Raw genomic sequence first — 18,330 nt, forward strand, 5'->3', positions numbered from 1 at the left:
TCATGAATTGTCATGGATATGAAAAAAAACTAACCTAGATGTTTCAGACTACTTTCCAAGGAACGTCGACTTTGCATTTGTGAAAATAATAAAACTATTAAATTTGTATCCCTAAATTCTTTTGATATATGCAGAGCAGGAATAGTAATCAAGCTTAGAAATCTATTCAGATAAAACAAAATTGGAGGTGGCGCAGTTGTAGCGTCTGTTTTAGAGTCGCGATGTAAAGAGTTGATTCAGACGTCGCGGGTTCGAATCCCACTGTGGGACGTGGAGACTGGTCCTTCGGATGAGACCGTATAAACCGAGGTCCCGCGTCGCAGTAGGTTCTGGCATAAAAAAGCCCTCCCTGCTCAATGGCCCTGAATGCTGAGTATAGGACAATGTAGTTCTCCGCCGGCAAGTGGTGGCGTCTCCATATGAGTGAAAAATTCTCGAGAGGGACGTTAAACAATATACATGTGCAATCAAATTCGGACCTCTTAATACTTCAAAGTGGGATCAGGTACCATGGAGGAGTAAGCATCCCTTGTCGATCGGTAAAACCCACTGTGTGCTCCTTGTCATTATCAAGCAAACGAGAAAGAAATTCTTAGACAATTGCAACATACATATTATTGGTTATGAAGATTTTTCAATAAAAATATACATAAAATTGTAGGGAACATTTTTTTCATATAAATATATTTCAATAAAGTCATAGGTGAACAAAATCGTTCGAATGTTTTTGGAATTCAATCTAATTTCATACCAGCCTTGACACGCATGCTCCGACTAGATATTCTTCCTCCGCTGTTGTATGCAATGCACTTATACGAAGATGCATGTACGTCGTTTCGGAAGTCATTACGCTGAAAAGGATGGAAAAACAATGTGTTGTTGGGTAATATCTGAAGAATCCCGGGTACGTCTTCCACTGGAGTATCATCTTCTTTTACCCAGTCGAGAGTAGGAGCAGGTCTACCGTGGGCCGTACACTGGACGGACGCGCCTTTGGTGTTGGCAAATGGCAGAGATGAAGGAGGCTCCGTCAGAAAAATAGGTCCTCCTATGATGTCAAATGGTGATTCTGTTGTTCTTGCTATAAAAAAAAGATCGTACTATCAAAGATTCTCCAAATGTCTTTGATGGTGATTAAAAACAAGATTATTTTTTATATATTTATTTTTCCAGAAAATGGACAGCATTTATAATTTAATTGTAAGTATATTTTTATGTCACCTTTTTTGTGCTAACAAAGTGGCACTAAACATATATGTAAAATATGTGTACCCCTTACCATGATTATATAAAAAAATATAATTATATCATTCCTACGTATTCTCCAAATCCATGATTCCAGAAATAAAAAGATGCTGTCATAAGACAATTTTACCTACAAGTAAGTGTTTGCCTCCAAAATTATTCTCCCGTTTACCGAGTTATCTATACAGTGAAGAAGCAACACCAGTTTTTCCCTTAATTTATGTAAAAATACATGTGTCAAATTTATCATCAACTTTGCATATGAGCTTTTCATATTAATATTTTATACAATCTAATAATCAATCGAAAAATGAATTAAATGAAGCATACACTCTGTTTGAAAAGGAGTTTTGGAAGGAAAGCATTTTGCAAGTTATTTTCGGGATTGAAGTAACATAAAGGATAGAAAAGAAAATTATATATCTTAACCTATCTATAATATTCCGCCAATCAATTTCTGAAAGTTGATAAGGTACTGCATAAAATGTACGAGGACTTTGGGGTAAGCTTTTCTAACGATAAAAGTTTTGCCGAGAATTTCAATCTCTCATAAAAATGAATATTGCACAAATCTTGCGAATTCGACATCACCTATTTTATTATGAAAGATGAATTTGCAACCACGTAAAATATGAAAAGGGTGATAGGAACCAAATTTAAACAAACACTTCGAACACTAGTTGGTCAAAAGGTGCACATGAACAAGATCTCGCCGATAACATTCCAAATATGACTTAAATACTGCGTAAATGTAGGAAGGTACTCGCGAAGCAGATTTTCATAGAAAAATGTCTTTTCCGATTCGCAGTAACTCCCCCATTCTATAAACCCCAATGTACATATCAGGACACCAACTATCGTCTTCCAAAAGATAAATTTGCCACAGCTTAAATTGTGAGAAGAGTTTGAGGGAAAAGATGATGTGAAAGAAGGACGAAAGAGGATAACAACAATATACCTGAACGTTTTTAAAGAAAATGCTTATAGGGTGAATTCACCATGCATCGGATACCCTTGTACTTCAACAAGTTCTAGCGATATCGCTACCGACGGAAAATTATCAAAATGGAGTTTAACATTTAGTTTGTGATTAAAATATCAATTTGGGACACAATTATATGCCCTTTATTTAGAAAATATCTCAAAAATCGAGTTTTTGAATAACTCAAAATTCACCAATCGGACATTGTTTTAAAACATTTTGACTGGATAAATACATACCTTTATTAAAGTGCTTTAAAATCCTTGATATGGATATATTTTTATCTTTTATAAGAATTAACCCTCAATTTAAATCTAATTGACGATATCGTTGCACAAATGTAGAACGATTCAAGAACTCTGCCTTAAAAATGCTTTAAAAAGTTCAAATTTTTATATATAAAATGTACCTCTCATTTAAAAAGAAAAGCTGCATCTAACAACACTGCGCTGCTGATATCAGCAGTTAAATTGGATTTTAATAGCTCAATTTGGGGAAAACCTTATCATTTTTTTTGCCAGATGGCTAGAGTCAATGTGTTTATGACTGCAGAAAAATAAAATTCCTTCTTTCAGAAATAAGCTAATTTAAGCAATTGTCAATTTATAGGAATTAAATTAACATCCTTTTTTGAAACATTAGAACTTTAAAAAGTTTTAATTCAAATCATGTAAAATAATACAACCTTTGCAGCTAAGTTTTTAATTAAAGTTAAATCTGACCAGTTTATGGCTTTTTATTATTTATTCTTTCTTTTATTTTCCTGAATTCTGAAACACTAGAAGCATAGGAATGTGAAATTGTATTTATTATAATATATTCAGATCCAAAATTAAACTGCACACACTTAATTGGCACATTTTCACAACTTGATTCCAACATGATAGTGTTTACACTTAGAGCCAAATGGCCTGCAATACGTCATAAAAGTGAGGATTGTGGGAAATATTTAGCAAGCGCGATAATTTATCAACATGGCAGCCTCCAGCAGCCAGTTTACTTATAACTTTGATGTGTTATTACTTTATAATTAAGTTAAAACAAATGGCAGTAACAGGTAAAATTCATTATTGACCATTCAATGAATGAGATATCAAAAAGTTTTTTTTGCCTTTTTTCATGGTTTATCATACTCTGGTTTGTAGAAATAAATTGAGTCAAATTCCAGACGTCATACATCGATAACCTGTATTTTGACTGAAAATATAGAGTTTTTATTTTCCTTTTCCGCAAAAAACAGCTATCAGCTGGGTTCTGTATGAAAATGGTAGTGCTTACCTTTGCATCGGAAAGTGTCCGATGCATGGTTAATTTGTGTCCGATGTACGGAGAAATGAACATACTAGTGAAAACCAGCTTTTAAAAGAATTATACGAACATTGAAGTGAAATTTCTTTAAAATTTATGTTAAATTATCAATCTTTGATTTTATTCACCAAAGTCTGCCTCGTTCCGTTGAAGTCGAATTTTAAGAACGATAACTCTAAAAATCGCAAAATCTTAAATTGATGATATAAAATATGACGTAACTTCAAGGCCTTGGTATTTTTATCACAACATGATAATAACAATCGGTATCATTAAAAAATTTAAGTCTTCAGCTTCAAGACAGAAACAAATAAATACACGGAACTCTTAAGTTGAAAGAGAGTTTATTGTCTAAAGTTGTCCGATGCAAGGTATGTGTCCGATGCATGGTGAATTCACCCTAATGATAATGAAGAACTTTTATGTGAAAGCTTTCTTGTGAAGATTAAAACAAGTACAACATTAAAGGTCAGCATGCATCCTCAAAGAAAAAGTTAATATAAAAATGTTCTCATGTACCTCCCAGTTTCTGATTTTTTTTATGAATATGGAAACATCATCTTGGATATTGCAAACTTAAAGGACAGAAGGGAAAAAGTACACTCTATATGAATATAAAGGCAGATTTAACAGTTGTCTTGAGTACTTCGATACAAATTTTCAAATAGTTTGCAAGCTTACTCATATAACGAAGATTTAAAATTGTTCAATATGGATACTAACATTACACAATGAATCTACAAGAAAGACTACCTTCTGTGTATGGAAACATTTGATCACATCCTGCTCTGATTGATGTAGATCTTGGACTATTTGTCACATTGTGAATTGTAGAATTGGACGTAAAATTTCTGACCCTTTATGAGGCAGAAAATGCATGTATTTAATAATTTAGATTATCATATTTAGAATTTTTGAAAAATAGATACTGCTTTTTGCAGGATTATTTTATGTTAAGAAGAATAAAACAATGAAAACCCAAAAATACAGTTGCAAAAAGACTGTTTAAGTTGTCAACTTGATCTGCGATCTTAAACGTATTATTTACAATTATGTTGTTTTCAGTATGCATTTGTGTATCGTTTTATATTCATTTGACAAGTACATTTATCTTTGAAACGTTTTATAAAAGTACTGAAGTCAATATGAGTTTGATGCTTTTGATATGTAGGGATCATTTGGTATCTTGCACTATACTTTTTACATGTTTGTAATTTCTATAGCATGCATTAAATGATGTCCTACTGAGGTGTAATTATTAAGATTTGTATCTTAGGGAAGCTCTGAAGCTTTACTCCGGGTCTGCCGTCGCAATTATTTGCATCTCGAGGACTGCGGTGCGCGCTGAAGCCATAATGTCACAGGACAACGATTCATCTTCTGCGTCACTTCCGGAGTTCACAGGATGACGGTCCTGATGCAACGGAAATTTGAGATTTCGAGATTGCAGTGGAAGAGAGACTATTTTTCTAGAGGCACTGCGAACTTGATTGATCGCCATATAAGCAATCATTTTCATCGGTCAACAAAGAAGCTGACTTAGGTAATCACTCGTGGAACGAAACCGCGGAATCCGGAACAATCAACTCTTGCGTTATGAATCATATTCGGTATAGATTACATAACAAACCTTGACCTAGGAAAACTGCTGTGAGGAGCGCACATAGTAACAACGAAAAATCGTTCGGTTATGAGCGGTGGCGTGGATACTTGCAATTTGTCACCCAGCGGCAACAATTAAGGCGTGATTCTTGTCACATTAGTCGTTTACGAACTTCCGGTTAAGTGTGCTCCTCTAATGGCAAAGTATAATCTCTGGCCATTTATTGGATTGTGTAGTCTGAACATTTTTTAGAATAAATCAAGGTAAATAAAGTAAATCACGCTTCAAGGAAACGTTTACTTTGCGTGCTTCAAATAATGACGTGATAATAACAATAAAAATCCCATTTCTGAGTAAAATTTTGTTAGATTTTAAATTTGTTTGTAGGGTTGTAAACCTAACTAACTGTGAAGGGTACAGAGTCAGGTTAAATGACCGAGAAAGACTTACATAATGGTACATAAGTTTATGGAGAGAGTCTTTGTATCTCCGCACCATTTTTACATCCAATGCCTGGTTCTTATTCAAACATTACACACAAGACGTATTTAATTTGAAGCAAAGGATTTTCTTTGACGTTTCATTTTGCAAAAATAAAAAAAAACATGATTGATAAAATGATGATACATTGCAGGGAAATTACTTAAAAAACAGCCCACTTTCTATGTACTTATTCATCACTAGTATTAATTATGTTTGATTAGGATTTTTGTTTTCATAGATTTATCATTTTTCATGACGAGCTGCCACAGGGTAGAAATAACTAAATTGGAACTGCAAACTGTCACTGATAACAGAAACACGATTATTGAATCTTCAAATTATAAACGGCTCTTAATATTTGTATGGTAAATAAAAAGAAAAAGATATGTTATTCATTAACAGAGAGAGTGAGAGAGAGAGAGAGAGAGAGAGAGAGAGAGAGAAAGTACTGCACTCTAACCGCTATTTTAAAGAAAATCAATCTAGATAAACAAAATTGATTAATTAATGGTTGCTCTCTGCAACATTATATTTCGTCTTTGTATAAGCAATCGGTTGTTTTTGTTCCAAAACTCAAATATTTGGGCGGCCAGGAGTCCTCAAACTTCCTGAAAAGGACGAATTAATGGCATTCAATATAAAAAAAAAACTGCAGATTTATCATATTCAGATGAATAATTTTCGATAAAACCCAGGGATCGGACACCTAACACCTCCGATCAGAGCCGAGGCGGAATCAGCAGACCGCAATCAAATACAGATTTTTCATTAAACAAATGTGGCAACACAATACACCGTGTTTTTGCCTATTGCATGTCCTGTCCTTAATTTTCTATCAGGTCCTTTGTTTGGCATGCATTTGAAAGCATGAAATTCTAGTCTGTCTCCTCCAATATAATGCATATTATTTATAAGGGCTTTGAGTCTGTGATTCTGTCGAACTCGGTTTTAACAGATAAATCGCTACCAAAGCCTATATATTGGTTTACATTTCCATAACTGATTATGGTGCCAGTAAGAATCTGTGTTAATGGTAAACAAATTTTATTTACGATATCAATGTATTTTTCTGTTGCAGAAAGTTAATCTGTGTCAAAGAATCGTTATTTTTTCAATATCCCTTATTAAGTTTTGATTTATTGTGTTTTGCGTTGCCTTTAACGCAAAATTTAACACTCATAGAGCAAGCTTGTACATTCTGCATTAATCTCGACGCAAAAAGTAATACCGGTAATACAAAGCGTAATAATCATTTTTTTTATTATTATTATTTTTAAAATTACTTTAAGCGTTATTGCATTTTGCGTTTAATCTCGACGCAAAATGTTTAAATGCAAATTGTAATAATACTATAGTTTATCACATTTTGCATTGATACTACATTTTGCATTGTAACACCCCTTTAGGCTTACTATAATTATCATACAAGTATAATAAACAGCAAATGGGTGTTCTGTATCTAAAGTGACCATCATACAGGTGATAAACCAAGCATGAATATTTGCTGATTAAGCATTCAGAGCAGTACTTTACAGTGGCCAGTATGTTTATGAACTATAACGGAAGGATGCACTGTATATCTCACAGACAATACACACCAGAGCGGTTAATCCAATTACTTTTATTATTGACACTATAAATAAGTTAATGGATTTGTATGGAGTGAGCCTAGAGCTCCTCGCGAAAATTACCTCTTTGGCCTGCAATTAATTCCATGCAGAAATATCGACTTTTTAATGACGCAATGTCGAGAGACAAACGATTCTTAATTTTCAACAAGCGTTGTTTCCACAGAAGGAAATGCAGGTTTGCTGTAGTTCTCTGCCTGGATATTTTAATAACAGATAAATCATGGACTGAGTTTAGACAAAAATACTTAATCCAAATGAAAAACAAACCATTGCGTCGCAATATATTTTTTTTGTAACAACCTGAGATTTATCGATATAATGGAAGAAACTGTTATTTGTTCTCTGCAGTTTTGGATAGTAAAAACTAGTTTTCCGTTTGCTTAAAGTAGATGGCTTAACTGTGTTCTGTGTTCTTCCTCATCATAAGCCCATTTCCCAGTAGCCCAATTTTCCAAATTTAACAAGAAGAAAGCCTGGAGTATTTTGATACCAATACCAAATGTCATGATGAAATTTGTTTGAAGCAATTGACCATTTCCAAATGTACGTTAAAACGACACATAAGGCATTTTATTGTAACAGTACAGAATCGACTTTAGAAATTCATTAAAAGTAATAGCCGGAAAAACAAGTATATTGACCGCCAGTGGTGAGTCACGTTCCCTGGAGGACGTGTAATAGCGTTTTAAAACGGATTGGCCCTGATAGTGATGCCACCAGATGCCTGTATACAGGGTACATAGATACGTACTGTGCCAGTCTACATTTATATCAATTTTCGTCCAGTATCAATTTTCTAGCCTTGTAGATTTTACTGGTATTCTTAATCATGGAATCGTTGAGGAACTGATGAAGATATACTAGTACATGTATCTTTTTCTACTTTTTATGATTGTTAAATTGACCTTTCCTTACTTTATTGTAATTTTTTTCAGATAAAGAAGAATGGAAGTTCAAGGTCACTTTTGTATAAATAGCCTTCGCGGGACTTCTCTGATGTCATTCTAATCAATTTGACACTGTTCGTTGTGAATTATTTAGTTTACTTTGTAATTTTATTAAATCTTTATCAACCATCATATCTTGGTCAGATTCAATGTTTCTTTGCCTGAACTTGATCATGAACGCTTTAATTGGTTCCATTTTATTGTGATGGGTAGGTTTTTAACAGACAAAAAATATTAAAATATTTATCAAATGAAACAGAATTCATTGCAAATTTTGGTATAATATGTATGAAGTACAATATTTCTTTCCATTAATAACAGAATCTAGCTCCCAATCACGTAATTTATCGCGAGATGTCATGGAGATTTTGAAAAATTCCTTGATGAAATATTTTACCACTCGACTCAATTACTTGGAGACAGATATTCTAAAAATGATGTTCGGGCTTGGTTCAGCGATCCATAACAAATTGGGGAAGACACCAAAAAAGGACAAAAAAGGGGTATCACATTCTGTAGATTTAAAACCAAATTCTGCCTCTTGGTGGGTATAATAATCTATATTTTGTTCGAGATAATATCAAAGTATTTATCTGTGTCAAAAATGACGGAAAAATTGTTTATATGGTACATGTATGATTTTTTAACACACGCCAATGTTTTGTCAAAGAATTCGTACGTAAAATGATTGCAAGTCGTTTGATGTATTATAAAATTTTTATTTTTGTACATAACAATAAATGGTCTAAATCTTTTTTTTTTTCAATATTTGTCATCTCTCTTTAAAGTTGTCGACAGTCATAAAGCTTCGAGCTGCTTTTTAATGGGATCACCCACATTACCAGAACCAAGTGAACCTCGGGGTTAGTATTCTACTACACGATTCTAAGGAAGAACATTATCTTGAGTCGTTAGTGTGAACTTATTTGAGTACCAGTATCAATGAATAAGAAATTTAAACTTTATCTTTTGCTATTGCAAGCAATAGAAATGTCAATCGGAAGACAACATCATCCGTTTACCTCTACAGTGCAAAGTGTAGATAAATGAAGACCAAGCAATTTTTTATTTTTGAACATAAAAACCAGAAATGAAATCCTTTTTTTATAACAAAAACAGGCGTCCTGGGAATTTTAAACAATAGAACCCTTGGACATTAAAAGTTTTTATTAAATTTAAGCAAAAGTATCTCATTTTTTTAGGGCAACATGGACAAAGATTGAATAAAAGTTTGATTAGCAAAAACCTTCTAGGGAAGAAATTGCTTCGATTATATGCAAGGAATAACCCTCCAATCTTAAAGAAGTTGGTAGAACAGTATTGCTTCTCAGGAAAATGTAAAGTTTTCAAATTATAATTTTCGAGGTGCCCTTGTCAAATGTAAACATTTTGAAAATCAAGTGTTGCATGCTCACAAATAACTTTGGTGATTGTTATTGAAAAGTATAGATCGTCCTAGCTCTCCATGATCTTCCATGGACACAATTGTTGCTTGTAAAATAATAGTATGTATCTCAACTTCTTGACGTTGACATAATGACTATTTTATGGATATTTGATGCACAAAACTTCAATTTTGTTGATTTTTTGAAGGAATATAAATTTCTTATGAGATTTAGAATGAGCTGATAGAAGATCTTTATTTTGTTGTATGTTCCATATTTTAAAAATATTTTTTTTTAAAAATAGAGTAAGTAATAGTTCATTTGTACTTTTATTCAAACCATGATTGATCATTCTACCACAATAAATTGCAAATGTCAATATTTCCAGTAAAACTTTCTAAAGTTACACATTTTTTTTTTTGCATATATGAATATGGCTTATGAATGGGGACATGTCGTGTTATATATTTGTTTGGGTTTTTTAATTTAAAAAAAGATAAAGTTTTAACATTTAAAATATGTAATTAATGTTGTAACCATATAAAAGTGCGAAATTTTTTTTTGTTTTTTGTTTGTTTTTTTTAATACAAATTTTGAATGTAATATATCAAAATAATGGGACACTGCGAAATGTATAAAGTTGAATTTGAACTTTTTTTCAGTAATTGTTAATAGATACTAAATTATAACAGTGGAAATGATTTAATGTTCCGTGGTTTCATCAATATTCGTTGCACCAATTTTCAAGGATTTCATTGTTGAGCAGAACCACGAAATTTAATGCTCATAGACGTAAGAAAAATGTTATAGATTTGCTTAGTTAATACTTTTGTCCACGAAATTATGTACCATAGAAGTTGTTTGTTTTACAAAATGCACGAAAATATATGCAAATGGATATTGATAAAACCACAGTATTATAATTCAAAACGTGTTTTTATATAAACTTTAATTTTTTTTATATAATTAACAGAAATCGCCATGAAATTAGGTAAATAGAGAACACTACTTTCACCGCATTAGTTCCATTTTCCCTTTTCAAGATGTCAATTTTTGTACTATTACCTTGATCGTCAGGTAATTTAAAACAATATAATGAGATTATTCCATTAATCGTTATCTGTACTGAGTCTTAGAGTTTTGATCTATTTGAGTAGTTACTTTTAATGGAGTGTCTCACGTTACTTGCATGTAGTCTGTCTATCAACCTCCCAAATAAATGTAACGTCACTATAATTAAAATATCTCATTTCATTTAGATTTCATTCGAGAAATAAACACATGTCGCTTTCAAATTGTTAAGTATTTGAATTTTACAAATTTACCCATTAACCTTTTGTTCTTAAGTCAGCAGTGTCACAATTAACTTCAAAGATATTCTCGCTAAAATTCTCTTTGAAAACGTACGTACATTTTACTGCTGTGTTTATTCCACTTTGAAATCTTATTAACACGATTTAAAATATAATGTCTGTTGTTAATTTTTTTAAAATTATTTTTGTGGTGATGGAAATCGTGGTGCCTAAAATGTATAATAAATTAATGTCCTTTTTTCCCTATTTCATTTTCAGTTAGCAGATTTCACGAAGTTGGCTGGTGCAAAATATCTTTGAATTAAAAAAATATTTTGCGTCGAAATTCTTTAATTTATGTCTCAGATGCTAAAAATAGTAATTTAAGAGAGACACATCCCAGACTTATTGAAAGAGGCTTAAACTTAAGCCAGATTTTCGATCATTTGTAACATGCTGTAACCGAATCCCATAACTTGTAATTAATAGAAGTCATTATGTAATACAAAACACACTCTCATTTTTCCTATAGAAATCCTTTTCCATGTGATTTTTTGACTAATGTCTGATTACATGACTTAGTCACATGGGTGTTATATTCCTACCGCCCTGTCAAAAGGTGATCTCTCTTAAAATAAATTCAGTTATATGAAATAATAAAAAAAGAAGAGTTTTTTTCTTTCTCCATGAAGATTGTTGGTCTCAAAAATTCTATGTATCAGTACTTGGCAATTTTTAATTATGTGATTTTAATTACATCAGTTCTTCGAAAATAAGTGTTACGTTTTTAAAACTCTTTCTATAACAATCTTTAGTTTTACAAAGCTTAAATGAAATGTAAATATGTAACAGAATCTATTCTGTTCATTACGTTATATGATTTTGAATATAGGGTAATCAACACTAACAATGCATTGAAAATTGTCTTAAAATTTGCTAAACCCTGTTTTGCATTTCAATATTGTGTTTGCATTTCAATATGGTGAAAGGTATAATCAATAAAAAAAAATAATTATATATTTGTGCATATGTATATATATTATTTTACACTAAAGATACTATTCTATTCCATTAAATTAAACTACGTTTATTTACATGCTTTCTTTGCATCCTCTTTGCAACTAAACATGGGAATGACATAATTTTCTAGTACTTTTAGAATTAAATGCATTATGTGATGTTATATATTTTTACATTCCGTCCATGTCATAAGTATATTTAAGGGAAAAGATAACTTTAGGCTTATATTTCAGAATTTTGTCCATTTAAATTTAACAATTTTGACAATGACATTCCTCTGTAATTTTTCAAGCAAATTAAAGAGGACTGTGATATATCAATCCACAATGTTTTCTACCCTAGCTGTGTTGTTTCAAGAAGTCATTTCCATTTTATTCCTTTTCAAGAAAATCATTATCCTGGTAAGCACTTTTACATGAATATATAAAGCCTATAAATTAAGATACCTGTAGCAATACATAGTATTATTATTTTAGAATACAAATATATCATAATGTTATATATAAAAATCTTTCTCAAACTCCCTTTTTAGCCAATCGTGAAGCATTTTTGAATAATTCGCAGTAACCTTTGTATATATATTTATACCAAGTGCAATAAACTACAAATATAAGTTTTTGTTTTCTTTTCAGGGATGCACAACTAACAGTATATTACTGTATTTGTTGATTTTTTACATATGTATATTTTGAAACCACTAGCCCATGTTTCTATTTGAATAGATCGACATGACAATGTATTAAAAGTATGCATGTGAACTAAATCAGTAAGTATTGTATAGTAAGTACTCTCGGATACTCCCTTAGAATGATGATAAACATTGAGAACGCCGGTGTCTGTGAATGATTTTATTAGTAATCAAAAAATAAAATACTGTCTTAAACTTCTGAGTTATTGTTGTAAATTTTATGATATGAATATTTTTTTCTTTTCTACAGAAAATATTCTAAACTGTCCATTCATGATCATAGTATTCATTCAGTATGAATATAAGAAGAAGGAATCCACAATAACTAAAGTAAGTACACTGATAAAAAATATTTTGTAGTTCATCCCCTGATTCTTGTAGTATTTTTCCCAATCTTCCACGAGTGCATGACTATGAGTTATTTATGCTTTAGAAGTAATTTATGGCTTGACATTTATTTGAATCTTGTTTTACGTCGAACCGACTTGTGTTAATTATTTGAAAATGGATTGGAGAGAAAATGCCTTTTTTCTCTGAGCGCAACTTTGGGGCTTCTCTTCTATGGTTCAATCTAAGATGCAATGCACGCGCGATCATGCAATCTCCACACGCGCCGGTGGCCGTCATGACAGTGTTAATGGAATAGAATTTTGTCTCTCGGGTAAACCTTGAATCGACACATTTTAAGTGTTAAGGCTTTATATTACAAAGAGAAACAGTTTTATTATGTAGCATTCCCAAGAGTCCCATTACATCTAACGTTTGTTCTGTACAGTAAGTTACTTTCTCTGATGTTTGATTCCGAGGTATATTGAACACTCCACTTTGTTTTTTTAAATTTCAATCTATCATAATATTATTTCACTTTATTTTCGAATTTCAGCTAAAGCATTACTCCTTTGTATAGGATTATCGTTGATGATCATTGTCCTATTCTAACCTACATTTTTTTTGCTTTCAAGAACTCTTCGATGTTGTCAAAACTGGTGAATGTATTGAACGTTTGTCTTTCAAATTGAAAAACGTAACGTTTGATATTGACTAAACACCTGAGTCACTAAAGACACTTTCCTAGAGAATAAGATATGAGCTGCCTCTCGGAAGCAGGTATTTTCTTCTCACCGGAAGTAAAGCTCTTCATTCGGAGGAAACATTAAAGGATGAAGTTGACACTGTTCAGTATTGCCGCACGTGGCCAAACTTTAACTCTACTTAATCTGAACCAATCAATGCCGTTAACGGTCTCTTGTAAATTTACTTATGCAAATAAAATTGTCCAAATCAATGAAACATTTCTATGGGTGTTATGGGGTTTTAAAACGGTGTTATATTGCTCAAAAGAATGAGCTTCCGCATCGATTGTAAAGAAGTTTCAAACTCTCGTTCAAGATTCATTTTGCATCGTCAGAAATCAATAGAAAAGAAAAATAAGGAGAAAAGGCATTGAAAATTAATTCTTCTTCAACTTGTAGCTGCTGCCTCAAATAGTTGTGCTATAATTGCGCCATGAGTGAGGCATAGAATATCACAGTTGTCATGCATTTTATGATTTTATTCGCCCAATATTTCGAAAACTATAGACAGTAGTTGTATATTTAAGTAATAATTAAATATACATGTATATATTAGTATATCTGCAAAATAGTGCTTAATTTCATACTGTAGCCGAATGCAAAAGTAAGCGAACATTGTCATCATCAACCATACTTTTTCATAGTGTGTATTCGCGTTTATTTTTCAGGTTCAGCCTATTTCGACTTATTCGAGGGAATGGTCGATATTTGAAGACAGCAACACCATTGTTGTTCTACCGAAGATGAATCGGGTAAAGTTAGTCATTAATTACTTAACATTTTATATTTTATTGCAGGCAATGTACTTTTTCTGAAAACATATATAAATAAAACTTACGCAATAACCACTTGGCAGTAAATATTGATAATTATGAACGATATACCTTATTTTTAGCCATATTTTATTGATAGCCAGATTAAAATAAAGAATTGATCAGTATAAATGAGATAAATGAGCCCTCTTTGCAATGATGGAGGTCTGATACTTGTTACACACAATTAACAGTTCCAACCTTCCTTAATTCTAATCTATCAGCCATTTATGATGGATTAGGATTTAGCATTTAGATTCAATTAAACATAATGGTCACAATAGGAAGAACTTAAGTTGTTTAATATTTCATAGCAACATGCTTGGTCATATTTCAATAGAATGCTGAGTAGTGTATTTTCTCTCTCCTGGTCAGAATACACTAGGATACCTGCATACTGATATGATATTTACAATGCAATACACCAGACCGTCTACTTGGATTTATGCATGATTTATAAGGTGATATTCAATCGTAGTTGGGGTGTATTCGATCAGGTTCTGTACCATATGCGTGACAGGTGGCATGGACCCGCCAGTCCAACACAAGTATTATCATTCGAGTGTCTAATCTTCGCGATCCTCTGATAATCAATACAAAATATGTTTAATTACAGTGATTAAATTGTAAATAATTGTAAATAATGTCAAATCATTCATCAATATACACTTCAAGTTCAAAGGTTAAAGTGACTCTGCACACGATAGAAACTTGGGTAATTACTTTCTCCTTGACAAATAATAGGATATGTTTATAAAGGAAAGTTTCCTTCATTTGACAGGATGCAATCTTTTCCTCCGTAGAATGTTTAAACAAGATGTCAATTGATATAACAGTCCCAAGCAAACACGAAACAGTCTCACTTATTTATACATTATTTTGGTACTCATTTTGCTCTAATACTTTATTTTTGGATTTATAAAACATTTTAAAATGCTTCAAGTCTTTGTAATGAGTTGAGAGGTTGGACGATAGTTCGTATAATATTTATTTTTATATTTTAAATAGGTCTGCAGATGATTTGGCGATTTTTTTTCATATTCAGCTGATGAACATTATTCCTTGTCCCTTTATGTGCAAAAAAAGAATGATTATTCCATTCAATTCTTAATGGTATTATGGCTTTTTTATGAGACATTCGATTCCAGAGTATTTGTCAAACTTTATTTAATTTCCGTTCAATCTCACAATGATCATATTTTACCCCGAATCTGGAGCATTTACATTTGAAAATAATAACAATAAAGCGTAGTTAACTTTTATAAAAATTTAAAAAAAAAAAACAAAAAAAAACAGGATCAATATAACACTTAGCAATTCATCTTTATGTGATCAGCTATGCATATCAATAATATGTAAAAATGAGCTGTTAAATCGTTTTGAAATTCCTTTTTATCTTGATATTCGAAAGAAAATATTCGTTAATAATTATAGACAATTTTAAATGTTCAACTATTTAATAGGATCACATTTTGGGAGAATATATTTTCTCAACAAACAATATTTCATTCTATATTGTCTCGAAAATGCTCAAAAAACACCCAGTGATTAGTTTAATACATTAATGACTTTTAAAAAAAACCAGAACTTCAAATAGTTCTGAAAATTTATTCAATAGATAGATACAAATCCAACGCTATGTGCACAGGGGATATTTGGAGACTATAAATATGCTTAAAATTCTTTTTAATAATTTCTTATTCACATATTCCTTCACCTTCACATCAAGATATTTATCCATAGATATCTGATTTTATTATCATATTTTAATTGATAAACTACGCACCTTATTTTTAATGTATTGACAATAACCCCCTTTGAGAACATTAAATTGTTTAAAGGATAGCAATACGGCAAAAAAGACAACTACCTTAATCCTTTTCATGAGCTAGATAGTACGTAAGTGAATGATAAATTTCGCAGATAGTGGAACTGTTCTTCCCAGTAGATTAGCCTTTTTAAAAGGAGAGCATTTACACTCATTCAAGATAATTTAAAGTTTTCCCTATGGTCCAAACAAAAAATTAACGCGATTTAAATAGTTTTTTGGGTTTTTTTGAAAAAAAAAATACAAACATGGGTGTAGCTTAAGTGCAATAACCTGATATGCCTCTTATTCTTTCTCAACAAGGACGGGGCAACAAAAGCAAATCGTACTCTTAAACAACTCCAACCATGGCCCAAAGTCAGAGAAATGTGTTGCATTATTTAACAATTTCATGAGCAGAATATTAATGAAACAGTACATTTCCCTTGATGAAAGACTTGTATGTGATAATAGCCAGATATACCAAAAGAGTGCCTGTAATTATCAAACGGAAAAAATATATAGAATTTATCGTTCGATGCACGAGGCGAAAATGGATTGACAATAATTTCAGAGGATTAAGCAAATATCGTATAATAGTACTGTCACAGATGCTTAAGTTCAGTCCCACTGACAACGACGAGAACAGATTCGATAAGGTTTAAACTACGATTATTGTAACTGTATACTTATCAGGGGAAAAGGATTTCATTTGTGAGTGAAAGATGTTGCCATCCAGTTTAAATAAGAGGACATTAAAACAAGATGACATTAGTTAGACGATAATAAAAGAGTTGTAGTTTTATTCAAGTTAATCATCTCTACATATCTTTGCAATGGGTTTAAAATGTTAAGTTGTTTACCTTTTATTGAACTTAGTAGGAAAGCCAACACTAAAGCTGTTTGGGATAGCCTTAACATACTGCAAATTCTGATCCCATCACATGTTTAGGTTGACAATGAATGGTCCACCACTGAGTCCTAAGGTCAGGTTCCAAGGCATCTTAGACGTGCAATCTCCAGTTAATGGTGACTCCTGTCGCACCGTGCGTTCATTCAATAAAGATTATTTCTTACACAGGTAATTCTTCGCAATATCGGAGATCAATGCAAAAAGAAATATCCACGCTACCTTTCAGTCTGTTCCTATGTGTAGCTCTTTTCTTCAGTCATTCATGATGGGGATGTATAAATATCACAGAAATCTCACAATTTTAATTTAATTTTCCAAAAGTTTCCGAGTTAGTCCGGAGCTGCTGTGTTTGTCTCCATTGCTTTCCATGCTTACTCAGGTGACGCATCATAACTCTGCAATCCGAACACTGCCGCTTCTACAGAGCACGTGTAGAAGTAGGAGAAATCAATAGCTTCGTTACAACCTTTTTAACGAGGGTCCAACCCAAACACATTTATGAAGCTGTAGTCGGGCGGTGCTTTAGTCCAAGACCCCTTTGCAAACGGGCTGTCAAATTATCGCATAATTCTGAATTTAAATAACCTGGGTATTGTGAACATCCTTCATTATCATTTTTGGGGCGGTTACTCCTATCCTTGCATGTGTTTATCAATTGCTTTCTGGGGCATTGCAGAAAAATGAAAAATTGAGCTGAAATATGAAATCGAATTATAAAATACACAATTCACACGCGCTGATCTATCCAGACGTCACTAAAAAAAACTTGACCTTGATTTCCCAGCTTTGGGATGTCATATTTCAAACAGATTTAATTTTTTGTCGATTTTTTAAACATTTTAAAAAACATCCATTTCAAAACTTCACACAACTTTGATAGGGAAAGTAAAATAAGTTTTCATAATAAGAAATAGGACTAGCTAGTATTTGAAAGAGCTTAACACTTTTTTTTTTATATGATGTAGATAATTGTGACCAATGAAGCCATCAAGAGAATTGTAGCTGTGCACATCGCGTCAGTGACCACATATTGCATTAATTGGATATGAAATATGCAGTGTTAAGACACGGAATTAGCAGAAAACACAAGGTCAAACGAACTTTATCACGTAAAGGTCCTGATGTAAGGAGTTGTTAGCAG

The 18,330-nt window shown here is 32.1% G+C and overlaps 1 protein-coding gene across 4 annotated transcripts in view; it reads right to left on the minus strand.

The window, feature by feature from the left end:
- Positions 1 to 17,533, minus strand: part of LOC134232487 (cell adhesion molecule DSCAM-like) — a 46,272-nt gene extending 28,739 nt beyond the window's left edge. For all 4 annotated transcript variants that reach the window (XM_062714448.1, XM_062714446.1, XM_062714447.1 and 1 more), the window contains exons 1-2: positions 17,140 to 17,533; positions 752 to 1,081 (exon numbers count right to left, since the gene is read on the minus strand). In XM_062714448.1, the coding sequence (XP_062570432.1) occupies positions 752 to 1,081; positions 17,140 to 17,197 (388 nt within the window). In that variant the 5' untranslated portion in view covers positions 17,198 to 17,533. The remainder of the gene's footprint in view (positions 1 to 751; positions 1,082 to 17,139) is intronic.
- Positions 17,534 to 18,330: the final 797 nt, after the last annotated feature.

The sequence above is a fragment of the Saccostrea cucullata genome, unplaced genomic scaffold (assembly GCF_032062105.1).
Source record: "Saccostrea cucullata isolate Sc308-1 unplaced genomic scaffold, CSIRO_AGI_Scuc_v1 ctg207, whole genome shotgun sequence".
In the NCBI taxonomy this organism is placed as follows: Eukaryota; Metazoa; Mollusca; class Bivalvia; order Ostreida; family Ostreidae; genus Saccostrea; species Saccostrea cuccullata.